At 39.4% G+C, this 12,412-nt stretch overlaps 1 protein-coding gene across 22 annotated transcripts in view; it reads left to right on the top strand.

Annotated features, from left to right (window-relative positions):
* The window catches only part of ARHGAP12 (Rho GTPase activating protein 12), a 118,612-nt gene that overhangs the window by 95,372 nt on the left and 10,828 nt on the right, over nucleotides 1–12,412 (top strand). For 11 of the 22 annotated variants that reach the window (XM_084980089.1, XM_021064800.2, XM_084980086.1 and 8 more), the window contains 4 exons: nucleotides 1,433–1,514; nucleotides 5,228–5,350; nucleotides 7,649–7,750; nucleotides 10,173–10,271. In XM_084980089.1, the coding sequence (XP_084836215.1) occupies nucleotides 1,433–1,514; nucleotides 5,228–5,350; nucleotides 7,649–7,750; nucleotides 10,173–10,271 (406 nt within the window). The remainder of the gene's footprint in view (nucleotides 1–1,432; nucleotides 1,515–5,227; nucleotides 5,351–7,648; nucleotides 7,751–10,172; nucleotides 10,272–12,412) is intronic. The other 11 variants (XR_014817834.1, XM_021064804.2, XM_021064803.2 and 8 more) reach the window with 1 other exon arrangement.

Here is a 12,412-nt window from a genome sequence, read left to right as displayed (position 1 = left end):
GTGGCTGTTCTCACAGGTGACCCATGACATCTTTTGTTTTGCCCACAAACTACAGCCTAGGAGCTATTTGAAATACTGCCCCAAAGAGGAAAGGGGGACTATCAAGACATGTCGTAAAGGTGAAGGGGGAGGTGTAAATGTGTTCATGTTTTACAGAAGTTTGCTGCTGGTCTTGTGAAGGTCATGACTAGTCATAGACATCAGTCATCATTGATGGACTTTAGCTTTTTTTTAGATATGAGGCGATGCAAGAATTAGGCTCATAAAATCTCCTCCTGAAAATATCTAGCTGTCTATCTGGAGGTCATTCTTCCAGTTTTCCCAGAGGAGAGTGTGCCTCACTCCTGGTCTTCACTCTGAGCTCCACTCGGGGTGCTGTGGGTCGGCAGCTGCAGTGGTTCGTGTTCTACTCCATGTAGAGGCTGATGGCAAGAACCAAACTTCAGTTCACAAGGATAAAACAGGGGCTTTCAGAATGTAATTATCTGTTGTTTACTTTTTCATTGAATGCCCTGTGTTTGGACTCACTGAGGTTCAGGTTCTTTATGTCTCCGTGCAGAAGGAATTCAGCGAGGGAGAAAGTGATGGGCAAGAAATAGGTTTATTAAGATAGGACGCTTGTGAGAGATGCAAGCGGGCAGGCACAGGAAGCTCTGCCCGAGTGCCTGTAGGGTTTTCACAAAACTGGCCGTATATTTGGCTATAAGGCATGCCTTGATAAATCCCTGTATAAGATGTATTTGATGTTCGTTTTAGCCTGCCAGCAATTGAGTTGCCTTTTAAGGGAAACATTAGTGTGGATTGAAGGAGTAGAGATGGGGCCTTTTCCTTTATGCATTTCTATGTTCAGAGTTTTGATAGAGTATAGGTGTTGATTTGGTAATTTAGGACAAAGTTTTTAAAAGCCTCATTTAGGTAACCTTAGTGGTCACTCAGTATGTAATTTATCGTATGTTTAGAATGTGCCTCCTGTCTGCCACTTTCCTAGCGTAGCTTTTACTAGAGGAAGGAAGATAACCTAAGGAATATAAAACAGTCTGTCTCCACAGAGTGTTAGGTAAGATAAGCATTTAAGTATGAATAAGAATTCTGGCCAAATGCTGTGTTGAATTCATGTGACTTTAAATTAGTGCCCTCAATCACAAATGTACTGATTACTCCCATGTGAACATGATCAGGCATGTCGTTTTTCTGATAACTTCTATCTCTAATTAACTTCATTTGTTTGGGGGACTTTTCTGGTCAGTTGGGACCATAATATGCTTATAATTTCCATTAGAATTATATCCACAATAAAAACAATTAGAATGTCAATTATGATTGTAAATTGTGGCCAACATTGATAATAGCTAAGTAAGGTTTTAATTTTTTAAATTTGGCCGGAAAAACTGGAGATGGGGCTTTATTTAATTAATCCTCTTTATAATTACAGAAAGAACTGGTTGTCCTCTTGGGCCGTGTTGCAGGGTTCTTCTTTACTCTTTACCAAAACTCAAGGAAGTAGCACAAGTTGGGTAAGTATTTCTTTGGAGGATTTACACATTTGAATTATATGCACATAGTAATATACCCGAATTTCACATAGCATTCCACAGTCCTTCGCTTGACAGCTAGTGTGCAATTAAGAGTAGAGAAAGTTTTCTTAAAGATGTATTCTGACTCTATTCTGACTCCTGAGAGAAAGAAGGGGGCTAATTAGAAAAGTCGTATTCATTGTATTGTTAAAACCAAGAAGTTCTTTTCTGTCCATTGAGTTGAAAGGTGGCCTGACTACTTGGCCTTGGAGAACAAATGTATTTCTCGGTTCATCTCCAGAATGTGAAAGCTTTCCTGTGTTTGTGACCTTGCCCTTTCAGATATTTAGTCAGATAAGCGTTATGTGGCAAGTTGAGTCCCACCTTGAATCCAACCCTGGGATGCTAGTCAGGTCTGTGTGTGATGTCAGCCAGCTTTTTAGAAGAAAGGAAAGTCACCATTACTTGTGGAATTTTGAAGCTTTTCTTAATTGAGTGTGTATATGGTTATTCCTCGGTTATTCAAAATACTAAAAGTTATAATTCGTGACATCTCATAATCACTGGCGCATTTTGAATGTTGCATGTATTAGGTACATAAGCATGGAGGACGAGGCATATATTATCCTCTTTACTCTGGAAGAGCGGCTGTTTCTTTCTCCCCCCCTGTTTGATGTGAGAGAGTGAGGTAGAGAGCGGTTAAATAACTCCTTCAAGGTCTTATAGCTGCTCAGTGGTAGATCTGGGTTCACACCCTGAACGGAAATGAGTGTGAAGTGTCAGTGCTTAAGGAAACTTAGAAATGAAATTAATCTAATTTCTGCTTTATATCTTACCTTAACCAGTATTTCTTCCAATTATTGAGTTGCTTTCAAGTTAACGGGACCTATTGATCTTACATTATTGATCAAAGAGAAATCCGTTTGTAAAATTCCAGCAGATTTAGTCAGCTATGTTTACAGTGCAGCTGTGTAACCTAATTCGAAACCAGGAGTGCCTCAGAGCATGTTATTCTTCAAATACTGTGATACGGCAGCCCAAAAATCTGCTTGATTGCACAAATATGAACATTCTGAAACTTTTCTCTTTTGCTTCACTGTTCCCTTGATGCTCTCTGGTCAGCCAGTACAGGGAACCGACCGTGATATACTTTCCACATTAAAAGACTGAAATTTTGGTTTGACTTATCTTAAATTGATAATTAGTCCCCTTTTTCCCTGGAGGCCTCTGGTACTTTTTTGGTTTGCATTAATGCATTTCTGGAAGACCCTGCAACTATTTCTTCTTCCTACTTGTGGGTCAACTTTTGTTTGAAATTGAGCGGAAAGAAAAGGAATGGAGAAGCAATTGGAGATTAAAAAGTAATAAAAAGTTCCTGGAGAAGGCTAGATGATGGTCATTTATTTGATAATTAGGGATCCTTAAACATTGAAGGTTGTGGTACATACAGATGCACAGCAAGTAGATAGATGATTGTGGTCAGTGAGGCATTGGTGAGGTAGGCCTCACGGATGGGATTTAAAAGAAATGAAAATTTCTTTTTAAATTTGAAGATGTTAAATGAATTCTTCAGCACAGAACCATTGTACAGGCTGTTGCATTTTATGAAGGTCTTGAAGACCTTGCATAATTCAGAACTAATCATTAAAACTCATGCTGACAGAGGGTGTGAGGTATTTCTGCTCATCAGCTAAAGTGGCGTTACTGCATTACCATGTGGTAATAGCAGAACTGTAGTTTCAAATTCACTGAGCCAGCCAATTTTGAAATTGTAGAATTCTTAATGACGTTTTAACTTTGGAGTCACTCTTTGAATTTTTGCCTTTAAATGAAATTTTCTTCATATATTATTAAAATAATATACATTGTAGCAATCATTTCAGATTGCTATAATTAAACTACAGTCACACCGTTTTACAGTCTTAAAAACTAAACAGATGTGGGATGTGATAAAATGCTTGGTTGTATTAATTTTTGTTTGATGGCTAATTTAAATATCTCAGTCTGCCTTCCTTTTTCTTCCCACATGTAACACATATTAAGGGAATGAAAACTAATTTTAATGATCCAAGTAAAAGCAAGTATGATTATTCAAGTAAAATGTGTTAAGTGTATATAATATATTTTGGCATATACAGCATTCATAGTAAGCACTGGTGAAATATGCAAGATGCTTCTTAATTAACTCTCTAATTAGGATTGTTCCAAAAGGATTTGGGAGAATCCTAGCTTTGTTCTATGCTCAGTCACCAGCTAGATCTGCTGTTAGGTAAAAATGTGTCCTGTTCAGACAGTGAAATCGCATCTTACCTGAGGCTGGCACATAAGACAGAAATGCCTATAGTGAAAATTTCCTCTGAGTATCTCTCAGGGAGATGTTCTGTCAGGAGTCAGCCTCTAGCAGAGCCGGTTTTTTGCTTTCATGTTGGAAGAGATTGCTTTTCCTTCAGTGGAGTTCAGATGGTTTGTTAAGGGGCCATGCTGTAGAAGGATGGTTCTTTACAAATTAGTTTCACGCATAGTTGCAAAAGCCTGTACCAAGAGCCACTTGAAGAAATAGCCAGTTCAAATCTTGCACTCACTTGGTTACTCATTAACAGGATGGATGCTGAGCACAATCATCTATACTGTTTAAAGCTCTTTTGAAAAAATGCATGCTTTGTATTTATTTTTGGCTTCACGGATACTGAACATTGAGAAAATGAGATGGGCGTATGCTGTACACAACTGTCTCCAGAAATCCAGCAAGCCTCTCTGGATAGGGACATGCCCCTTCATTTCTAGAAACTATTAATTGTCCACCAGGCTGTTATATCAGTGTCTTAAATTATAGGTGCTTTTTTTGGTTTGTTTTAAACTCCTTTCACCTCATTTGACTATTGGACATAAAAGCCTGCTCTGTTCTGGGGCCGGTGTAGAGCTTGGGGGTTGAGAAGTGAGCACCATGACGCCATCTTCCTAGCTTACCTGTAGCAGGTACAGCACTGCGACATAATCTACCCTCGCAGCTAGCATTTCTCATATTCCTGAGTATTTTCGAAGTCACCCCATAAATACTGACAGTTGTTCAAATTCATTTTTTATACATGCCTTCAGATTTCTTAAAATAACTGTTTCTTGGGACCAGATAATACTTTGTTGTGGGGGCTATCTCATGTATTGTGAGGTGTTTAGCAGAGGACAGCAGCCCCCCCACCTCCAGTTGTGACACCTGAAAACATCTCCAGATGTTGCCGCATGTCCCCCAGTGACAGAATGGCCTCTAGTTGAGAGCCATTGTCCTAGAGGAAGGGGAAGGCGAGCTGGACAGTAGGGACTCTCCCAGGAGAGGACTCAGGGTGCAGGGGACATTGCCCTGCAGCACAGGGGTCTGTAGGGGGCACTGAGTAAGAGGACAGAAGGCCAGTGTGACACCACTCCATCCCCCCAAGTCTTCCAGTGTGAACAGAAGGGAACACAGGTCTGTGTAAGGTAAGTTGTGTAAAGCATTTACTTTAAAAATAAAACATGAATTTACCTAATAACAGCATCAGAAAATACTCTGAAGTAAATTCTGGGGCCTTTGGAAAAGATTGTGGAAATTCAGCTTTGCCTGTGTTGTGTGGCTTGCAGTTGTGTTGTCCTATCTGGTTCCATTATGGTTTTCTCATGTATGTCATGTTGCCATTGTGCACTATAATGACATCGTCATTTTCTTCCCTTTTCCCATCAAGTCATTCTGCCATCAGGGCTCAGTCTCTGAGCTCCTGCTCTCGCTGCTTTCTTCTTGGAAAAACTCTGTCAGCCGCCGGCCTGCTGTCGCATATGTAAAATCTGATCCTGTTTCCGCTGTCACTGTATGTGTTCTTGTTGCATGTCCTTTGTCACAGTAATTCTGTTTTCTTTGCTGTGAATGCATCAAAGTGATGATTACATGGAGAAAAGCAGGACTAGATTTTCAGAAATAATGGATAACAAACACAGAATTTTGCCAGCCATATTGAAGCATTTTTACTAGCATTCCATGTCACGTCATTGTATTTGTATTTGGTTGCTATAATTTATTGGTTGGTCACTGATAGCTTAGCTTTATAGCTAACCATCTCCAGAGCATGTCATGAAAAATTAAATTGATTTTTATCATTTTGTTAAATGTATCCATTGAAATTTTATAACTTTGGAGTAAATTGGCTCAGAAAGTTATCTGTGCTTATCATAGCTTTATGATGAATTACGTGTCTTTTAAATGGCAAAAGGTACTAAAGATGGCAAAGGCTTTGTAGAATTGTTAAAATTTTTATTATTATTTTTATTATGATTCCACTAATAAAATTCCTGGAATATCCTAAATTTGATTTCGATTCCAGTAATAAATTCCACATAATATCCTAAGTTATAACAAGTATATTATGTAAGTTTACACTGCTAGCCAAAAAGATGAATTAAAAGGAACAGATCAAGTTGAACCATTTATTAAATGTGAAACTGTGGAGTAGTCCTTGACATTATGAATAATGAATAATTTATCTCAATGGGTAGGATCCATTTCCAATGGCAAACAGAATTTGACTTGAAAATATTTTGGCAAATGAAATTTCCGGTATCAAATCTTTATGACCTTAAAGATTACAATTTATCAGCTCATAAAGATTTTAAACCTCCTGACCCTACAATAACATTGGGAATACTTATTTTCTCAGCAAACAGACTAAATAAAATTTTAAGTTATAATGGCAAGATATGGAGTAAGTCTACATTTAACATAAGTTTTCTGCCATATGCTAATTTTTCCTTATCTGGCTAACAAGATATAATAGCTAACTAAGTGCTTTTTCTTCTCAAACCACCCTTGTCAACTGTCTTCCTGTTGTTATCACAGTTCCTCATTAAATTGCTGAGGCTTTAGAGCATCTGGCTCTCATTTTTATTTCTAACAAAAGCTGAATAAAAGAACCTGGGGGTTAGAATTTTGTTTTTACAAGTTATTGTTAGTTGTTGACAACTTAAATTGTCAATAAGGAAATAACTCTTGAAAGCACAAAATCAGGTTTAGAGAATGTTTATTAGGTGGAAAAAAATTCTATCAGGTATTATTTATACATATGTAAGAATATTGCCTTTTGACATATCATTTGACATAGTCCTAGGTAGTTTAGAATAAATTCCAAAGAATAGAATTGCAGAACCAAAGAATACATGTGTTGATACATTTGTAAATAAAGTTATTGCCAGGGAGTTCCCGTTGTGGCTCAGCAGGTAACCTGACTAGTATCCTGGGTTCAATCCCTGGCCCCGCTCAGTGGGTTAAGGATCCAGTGTTTCTGTGAGCTTCGGTGTAGGTCGCAGACAAGGCTCGGATCTTTCATGGCTGTGGTGTAGGCTGGCAGCTGCAGCTCTGAATCGACTCCTAGCCTGGGAACTTCCATATGCTACACGTGTGGCCCTAAAAAATAATATAAAATTAAAAAATAAAGTATTACCAATTTTTTCCTCTCTTGGCATACCAGTTTATACCCCACTTGCAAATGAGGGCCTATTACTCTACAGCCTCACCAAGAGAGTTTTTCAGCAAACTTTATTGTTGTTGTTGCACTAATGGGGGAAAAAAGATTTTAGTACTGCTTTAGTTTGTATTTTTTAAAATAATGATGGGTTCTGAGCCATTTTGTTTCCTTTTCTATGAACTGTATACAATCATGTCTTACAGACAGTTTTCAACTTAAAATAGGAATTGTTATTTTGTAATATAAAAAGAGAGGAAGCGGAGTTCCCGTTGTGGCTCAGAGGTTAACGAACCCGACTAGGATCCATGAAGATTCGAGTTTGATCCCTGGCCTCGCTCAGTGGGTTAAGGATCTGGCACTGCCTTGAGCTCTGGTGTAGATTGCAAATGTGCCTTGGATCCTGCATTGCTGCACCTGTGGCGTAGGCCAGCAGCTGTAGCTCTGATTGGACCCTAGCCTGGGAACCTCTGTATGCCACTGGTGCAGCCCTAAAAAGCAAAAAAGAAAAAAAAAAAAAAAGGGAAAGGAAGCATTCTAGGTGATCACCTGTTTGAGTTATTACTAATAATATAAAATTGGTCTTAATTCTTTTTGGATACACATATGTGCATGAATGTAACAAAAACGTTTTTCCTTTTTTCTCAAATGAAGTTTGGGAGTAATCAGTCCAAACCAGAGTTCACAGTGGACCTCAGAGGGGCAACAATTGAGATGGCATCAAAGGATAAATCCAGCAAGAAGAACGTATTTGAGGTAATTTTTTTTCTAAGTGTAGTTCACATTCTTAACCATAGTGATTGTATGTTTTATATTGAATTATTTTGGGAAATTGTCTTCTAGTATGACTCGTTAAGGCCAAGTTAGTCATAAAGTCAGTTTGTATCATAATTCAAGGAAGAAAGCTTGGCTTCGGATCTCAGATTATATCTTACCTGCCTTTGTTCCACAAGTCTTGCTTTCCCCAGCAACAATAAAAGGATGTGGTCCCCTTTACCAACAAAATTTAATATTAAAAAACAAATTCAGACATTTCCATTTGTCATAAAAGACCATCCACAGTCATACACAGTCCTCTGTCAGTTACTTGTTGCTGCCTGAGGAGAGAACCATTTGTTGGCTCAATTTGGCCTGTGCTGAGCCGAGTGGTTCTTCTGACCTCATGCGGTGCTGTTCATGGGGCTTCAGTTGTCCAGCAGCGTGAGGGGCCGGATGGCCTCGTTCCCATGTCCACTGTTGGTGCCAGCTCTTGGCTGGGCTCCTTCTCACTGGATCTTTTTTCCTCAAGGAGGTGACCCCAGTCTTCACATGTCAGTTCTAAAATGGCCAGAGTAGGGACTGTAGAGCTCCTGCTGCTGCTGCTGCTTTTTTTTTTTTTTTTTTTTTTTTTTTTTTTTTTGGTCTTTTTCGGACCACACCCTTGGCATATGGAAGTTCCAAGACTAGGGGTCGAATCATAGCTATAGCTGCCGGCCTACACCACAACCACAGCAATGCGGGATCAGAGCCGCATCTGCGACCCACCGCACAACTCGCAGCAATGCTGCATTCTTAACTCACTGATCGAGGCCAGGGATCGAACCTGCATCCTCATGCATACTAGTCAGGTTCACTACTGGTGAGCCACAATGGGAACTCCCTGCAGAGCTTCTTGAGGCTTGGATCTTAAGAGTCAAACGCCAGTGTCTTCTGTGGGTTAAAGCAAGGTAGAAGGCCCGGCAAGGATTCTGAGTAGCGGGGAGCAGCAAGCCACACTCCAGCAGGCTGTGCACACAGACCATCTTTGCATGTAATCTTCCGGATCTACCCTTCCTTTGAGCCTCCTATCTTGCCTATTTGTTGTCTAGACAGACTGGAATAGTTGATATTTCCCAAGTGGAACCAGGTGTAATCTTGATGACTTTCACTTTACCTCCATCCAGCATCCACAAGAAACTACCAAAACACAGATGCTGCTTCTTTAAGCTTTTAAAATAGCATTTATTTTCATATACCTTGAGTTATCATCTATAAATTATTCTCCCCCCACTGTATGATGAAAAAAAAATTTTAAGTGAAGAGATTGCATTTCTCTTTATTTTAAAGTAAGACCTGGTAACAGAGTGTCTTACACACAGTAAACATTCAATATAGGTTTTTGGGCTTGGCCTACTCTCTAGAAAGAAAGGCAAGAAAGGAAGTTACAGTTTCCTGATTTAGCCTTGTTTCTTTTCAAAATGAAAAGGATCCCATAGGTGTATAAATTTGGGAAACAGTGTATATTTTATTCCTCTCTTAGAAAATCACAGTACACTTCGGAATATCAAACCTCTGATAAGTTCTGAACAACAGAATCTTGTTTACCTTTCTTCAGTCCAGTATTTCCCAAATTAATATCACATAATAGATTTTTGGTTTATTTTGGGGGGAATACTTTTAAAACATTCTTCCAGGAATTGTTTGAGGAATATGTCTGAAAATGCTGTTTGGGAACCATTGCCGTATGTTCCCCTAGGAAGAAAGAAAATCAAACATTTACCAAACAGAAAATAGAAGGAATATTTTCTGTAACTACATTTTCATCAATCAAGTGTGAGAAACTTTGAACCAAAGAAATGATGCATAAATTGGTTATTGCCTTCGTATGGAATCATAAACAGGGAGGTCCCACTGTGGCACAGTGGGTAAAGAACCTGTACTAAGTCATTATATTTCCTGATTGAATAGGGACTAATAAAAGTCTATCTCTCATATATTCTCTTTCTACATTTATTTTTTAACCAGAGGGAGAAAAAATTTCTTAGACTTACATAAAAATGGCATATATTTAATTTTTTTAAAATAAATAATGTGTCAAATTTAATTTACAAATGCAGAGCTTGGATACTTGAACTTACTTTCTAATGATAAAGTGTCCTAGATTTCATCAAGTTTTGTGGCACTTACATTGATGGAGCTTGGGATCCTTAGTTGTAAGATTTTCACTGAGAATTAATTGTGAGAAAAATGTCATGTTTTGTGAAATAATTTAGCCCAAATAAAATATGTTCTCTTGCTGTGTTGTACTGTAACCTCTGATCACTATTAATATAAAATAAGGCATCTAATCTTCTGCTGGTGGTTTTGCAGACTTTGAATTAAGCATATTTGTTTACCTGGTTGAAATCACTAACTGTACTTTCTTTTCCCCCTCCTAAAGCTGAAAACCCGTCAAGGAACAGAACTGCTGATTCAGTCTGATAATGACACTGTTATTAATGATTGGTTTAAAGTTCTTAGTAGTACTATCAGTAACCAGGTATGTGTTTGCTTTCGGTAAATTTTTTTTACCTTTTTTTTTTTTTTGGCTTTTAGGGCCGCACCCATGACATATGGAAGTTCCCAGGCTAGGGGTTGAATCAGAGCTGTAGCTGCCAGCCTACACTACACAGCCACAACAGTGTGGGATTCAAACCACATGTGTGACCTACATGCCACATCCTTAACCCACTGAGCGAGGCCAGGGATTGAACCTGCGTCCTCATGGATGCTAGAAGGGTTCGTTTCCACTGAGCCATGACAGGAACTCCAAATTTTTTTACTATTTTTCTTCTTGGATTTCCAACTGGTTATTGTGTATCTAGTTTGCAACTTATATGTGAAGAAGCACTTTTAAAAAACCATATTTTGGAGTTCCCTGGTGGAATTCGGGCATTGTCACTCTGGTGGCTGTGGTAATTGCAGTGAGACCGATTGGATCCTTGGCTGTCGAGCTTCTGCATGCCGCAGGTGCAGCCAAATAAATAAATGAAAATAAAAACACATTTTTTTTTCCTTTTTTGGCCACCTGGCGGCATATGGAAGTTCCTGGACCAAGAACCAGATCCAGACCACAGTTGTGATGTACGCTGCTGCTGCTTCTTCAGCAACGCTGAACCCTGGATCCAGGGTTCGAACCTGTGTCCTGGTGCTCCTGAGATACTGCCTGTCCTATTGTGCCACAGCAGGAATTCCAAAAATACATGTTTTGACAGAGATGGGAAAGACAGTAGTCAGCAGTTCTCCAAGGGCCACCCAATGATTTAAGGTCCTCATTTGTAGGCTGTTTGCCTCCTGTGGATTTCACATAATTTTCACTTGAGGCCTTGGTTCAAAGAGAAGGCAGCTCAAGAGGGAGGGACACTCCAGCTGTGCCTAGTAGGTGGTATTTATTCATTGAATGAATGTGTTGCAAATGGCACTCTGGTGGAAACAGGTCCTGTGCAAAATGGTGAGACAAATGAAGCTGTCATCTCATTATTTGCACTTTTTCTTTCCTAGTGACCTTTCTAGTACAGAGTATCCTCATGTTCCTGGCAGATTTGTTCTCGTGTCTGTTATAACCTAAAAGAGGCTCACATTTATATACTGAAGCCTTGTTTCTAGGAGCAGTAACAAACATCTAGAGGCTGTACTTTCTTAGACTCTATTCTTACCCCCGACCATATGGGGATGTGGCTCCTGATGAAAGATCATGTGTCAGTGACAGAAGTGAAATGAAAATGAATATTCCGAGAATATGTCATGGTTTTAAACTAAATGGAGACAGAAGCAAACGTTGAAATCTCTGACTTTAGTAAGGGCTGAGGGGTCTTTCAGAGACAGTGTAGAAGATGCTTCATTATTTGTAAGGGCCTCAGTTATAAAACAGAGATTAGACTGGATTGTCTCCAGGTGTCCTTTTAAGCTCTAAAATTCTATGATTCACCCAGTTCAAAACACCCAGATTTGTAATTTGGACATTCTTTAACTCTTCAATCTCCTTTTCTTAAACTTTTTTTTATGGCTGCACCTGTGGCATTTGGACGTTCCCAGGCTAGGGGTTGAAATGGATGTAGCTGCCAGCCTACGCCACGGCCACAGCAACACCGGATTCGAGCTTCATCTCTGACCTCCACCACAGCTTGCAGCAATGTCAGATCCTTAACCCACTGATTGAGGCCAGGGATCGAACCCACATCGTCATAGATAGCGAATACTTACCATATGCCACAAGTGTGGCCCTAAAAAGAAGGAGAAATAAACTTGATACAGAAATGCAGTGGGCTAAGAATATCCAAGACACCCTTGAAGAAGACTTGCTGTATCACGTCAAGACCTTATAAAGCTATTGTAGTTACTACAGTACTGGTGGTATCCATACTGGGATAGATGTAAGACCTGTGGGACAGGAAAAAGAGCCTGGAAACAGACCCATGCGCCTTTGGACTCTGGGCCAGATAGGGCATGGTGCTGGGTCAGCTGGACATCCAAGAAGAAATTGGAACCTTCCCATACACTGTATACAATCCTAGGTGGAGTTAGGACCTCAGTGTGAAAGGCAGAGCAATGTTTTTAGCTTTGAGAGTTCAGTCTAGTTTTTTAACTTGTAAAAGTGAGCTTAGTTATGGGTTTTGGGATTGGCGCGTACACACCGAGGTC

The sequence above is a fragment of the Sus scrofa genome, chromosome 10 (assembly GCF_054392235.1).
Source record: "Sus scrofa isolate SSC_HxYL_T2T_F1_AM1 chromosome 10, Sscrofa_HxYL_maternal_Yorkshire_Landrace_v2.0, whole genome shotgun sequence".
NCBI lineage: Eukaryota > Metazoa > Chordata > Mammalia > Artiodactyla > Suidae > Sus > Sus scrofa.
The sequence above is the reverse complement of the archived record's forward strand: the minus strand, read 5'-3'. Positions and strand labels throughout refer to the sequence as shown.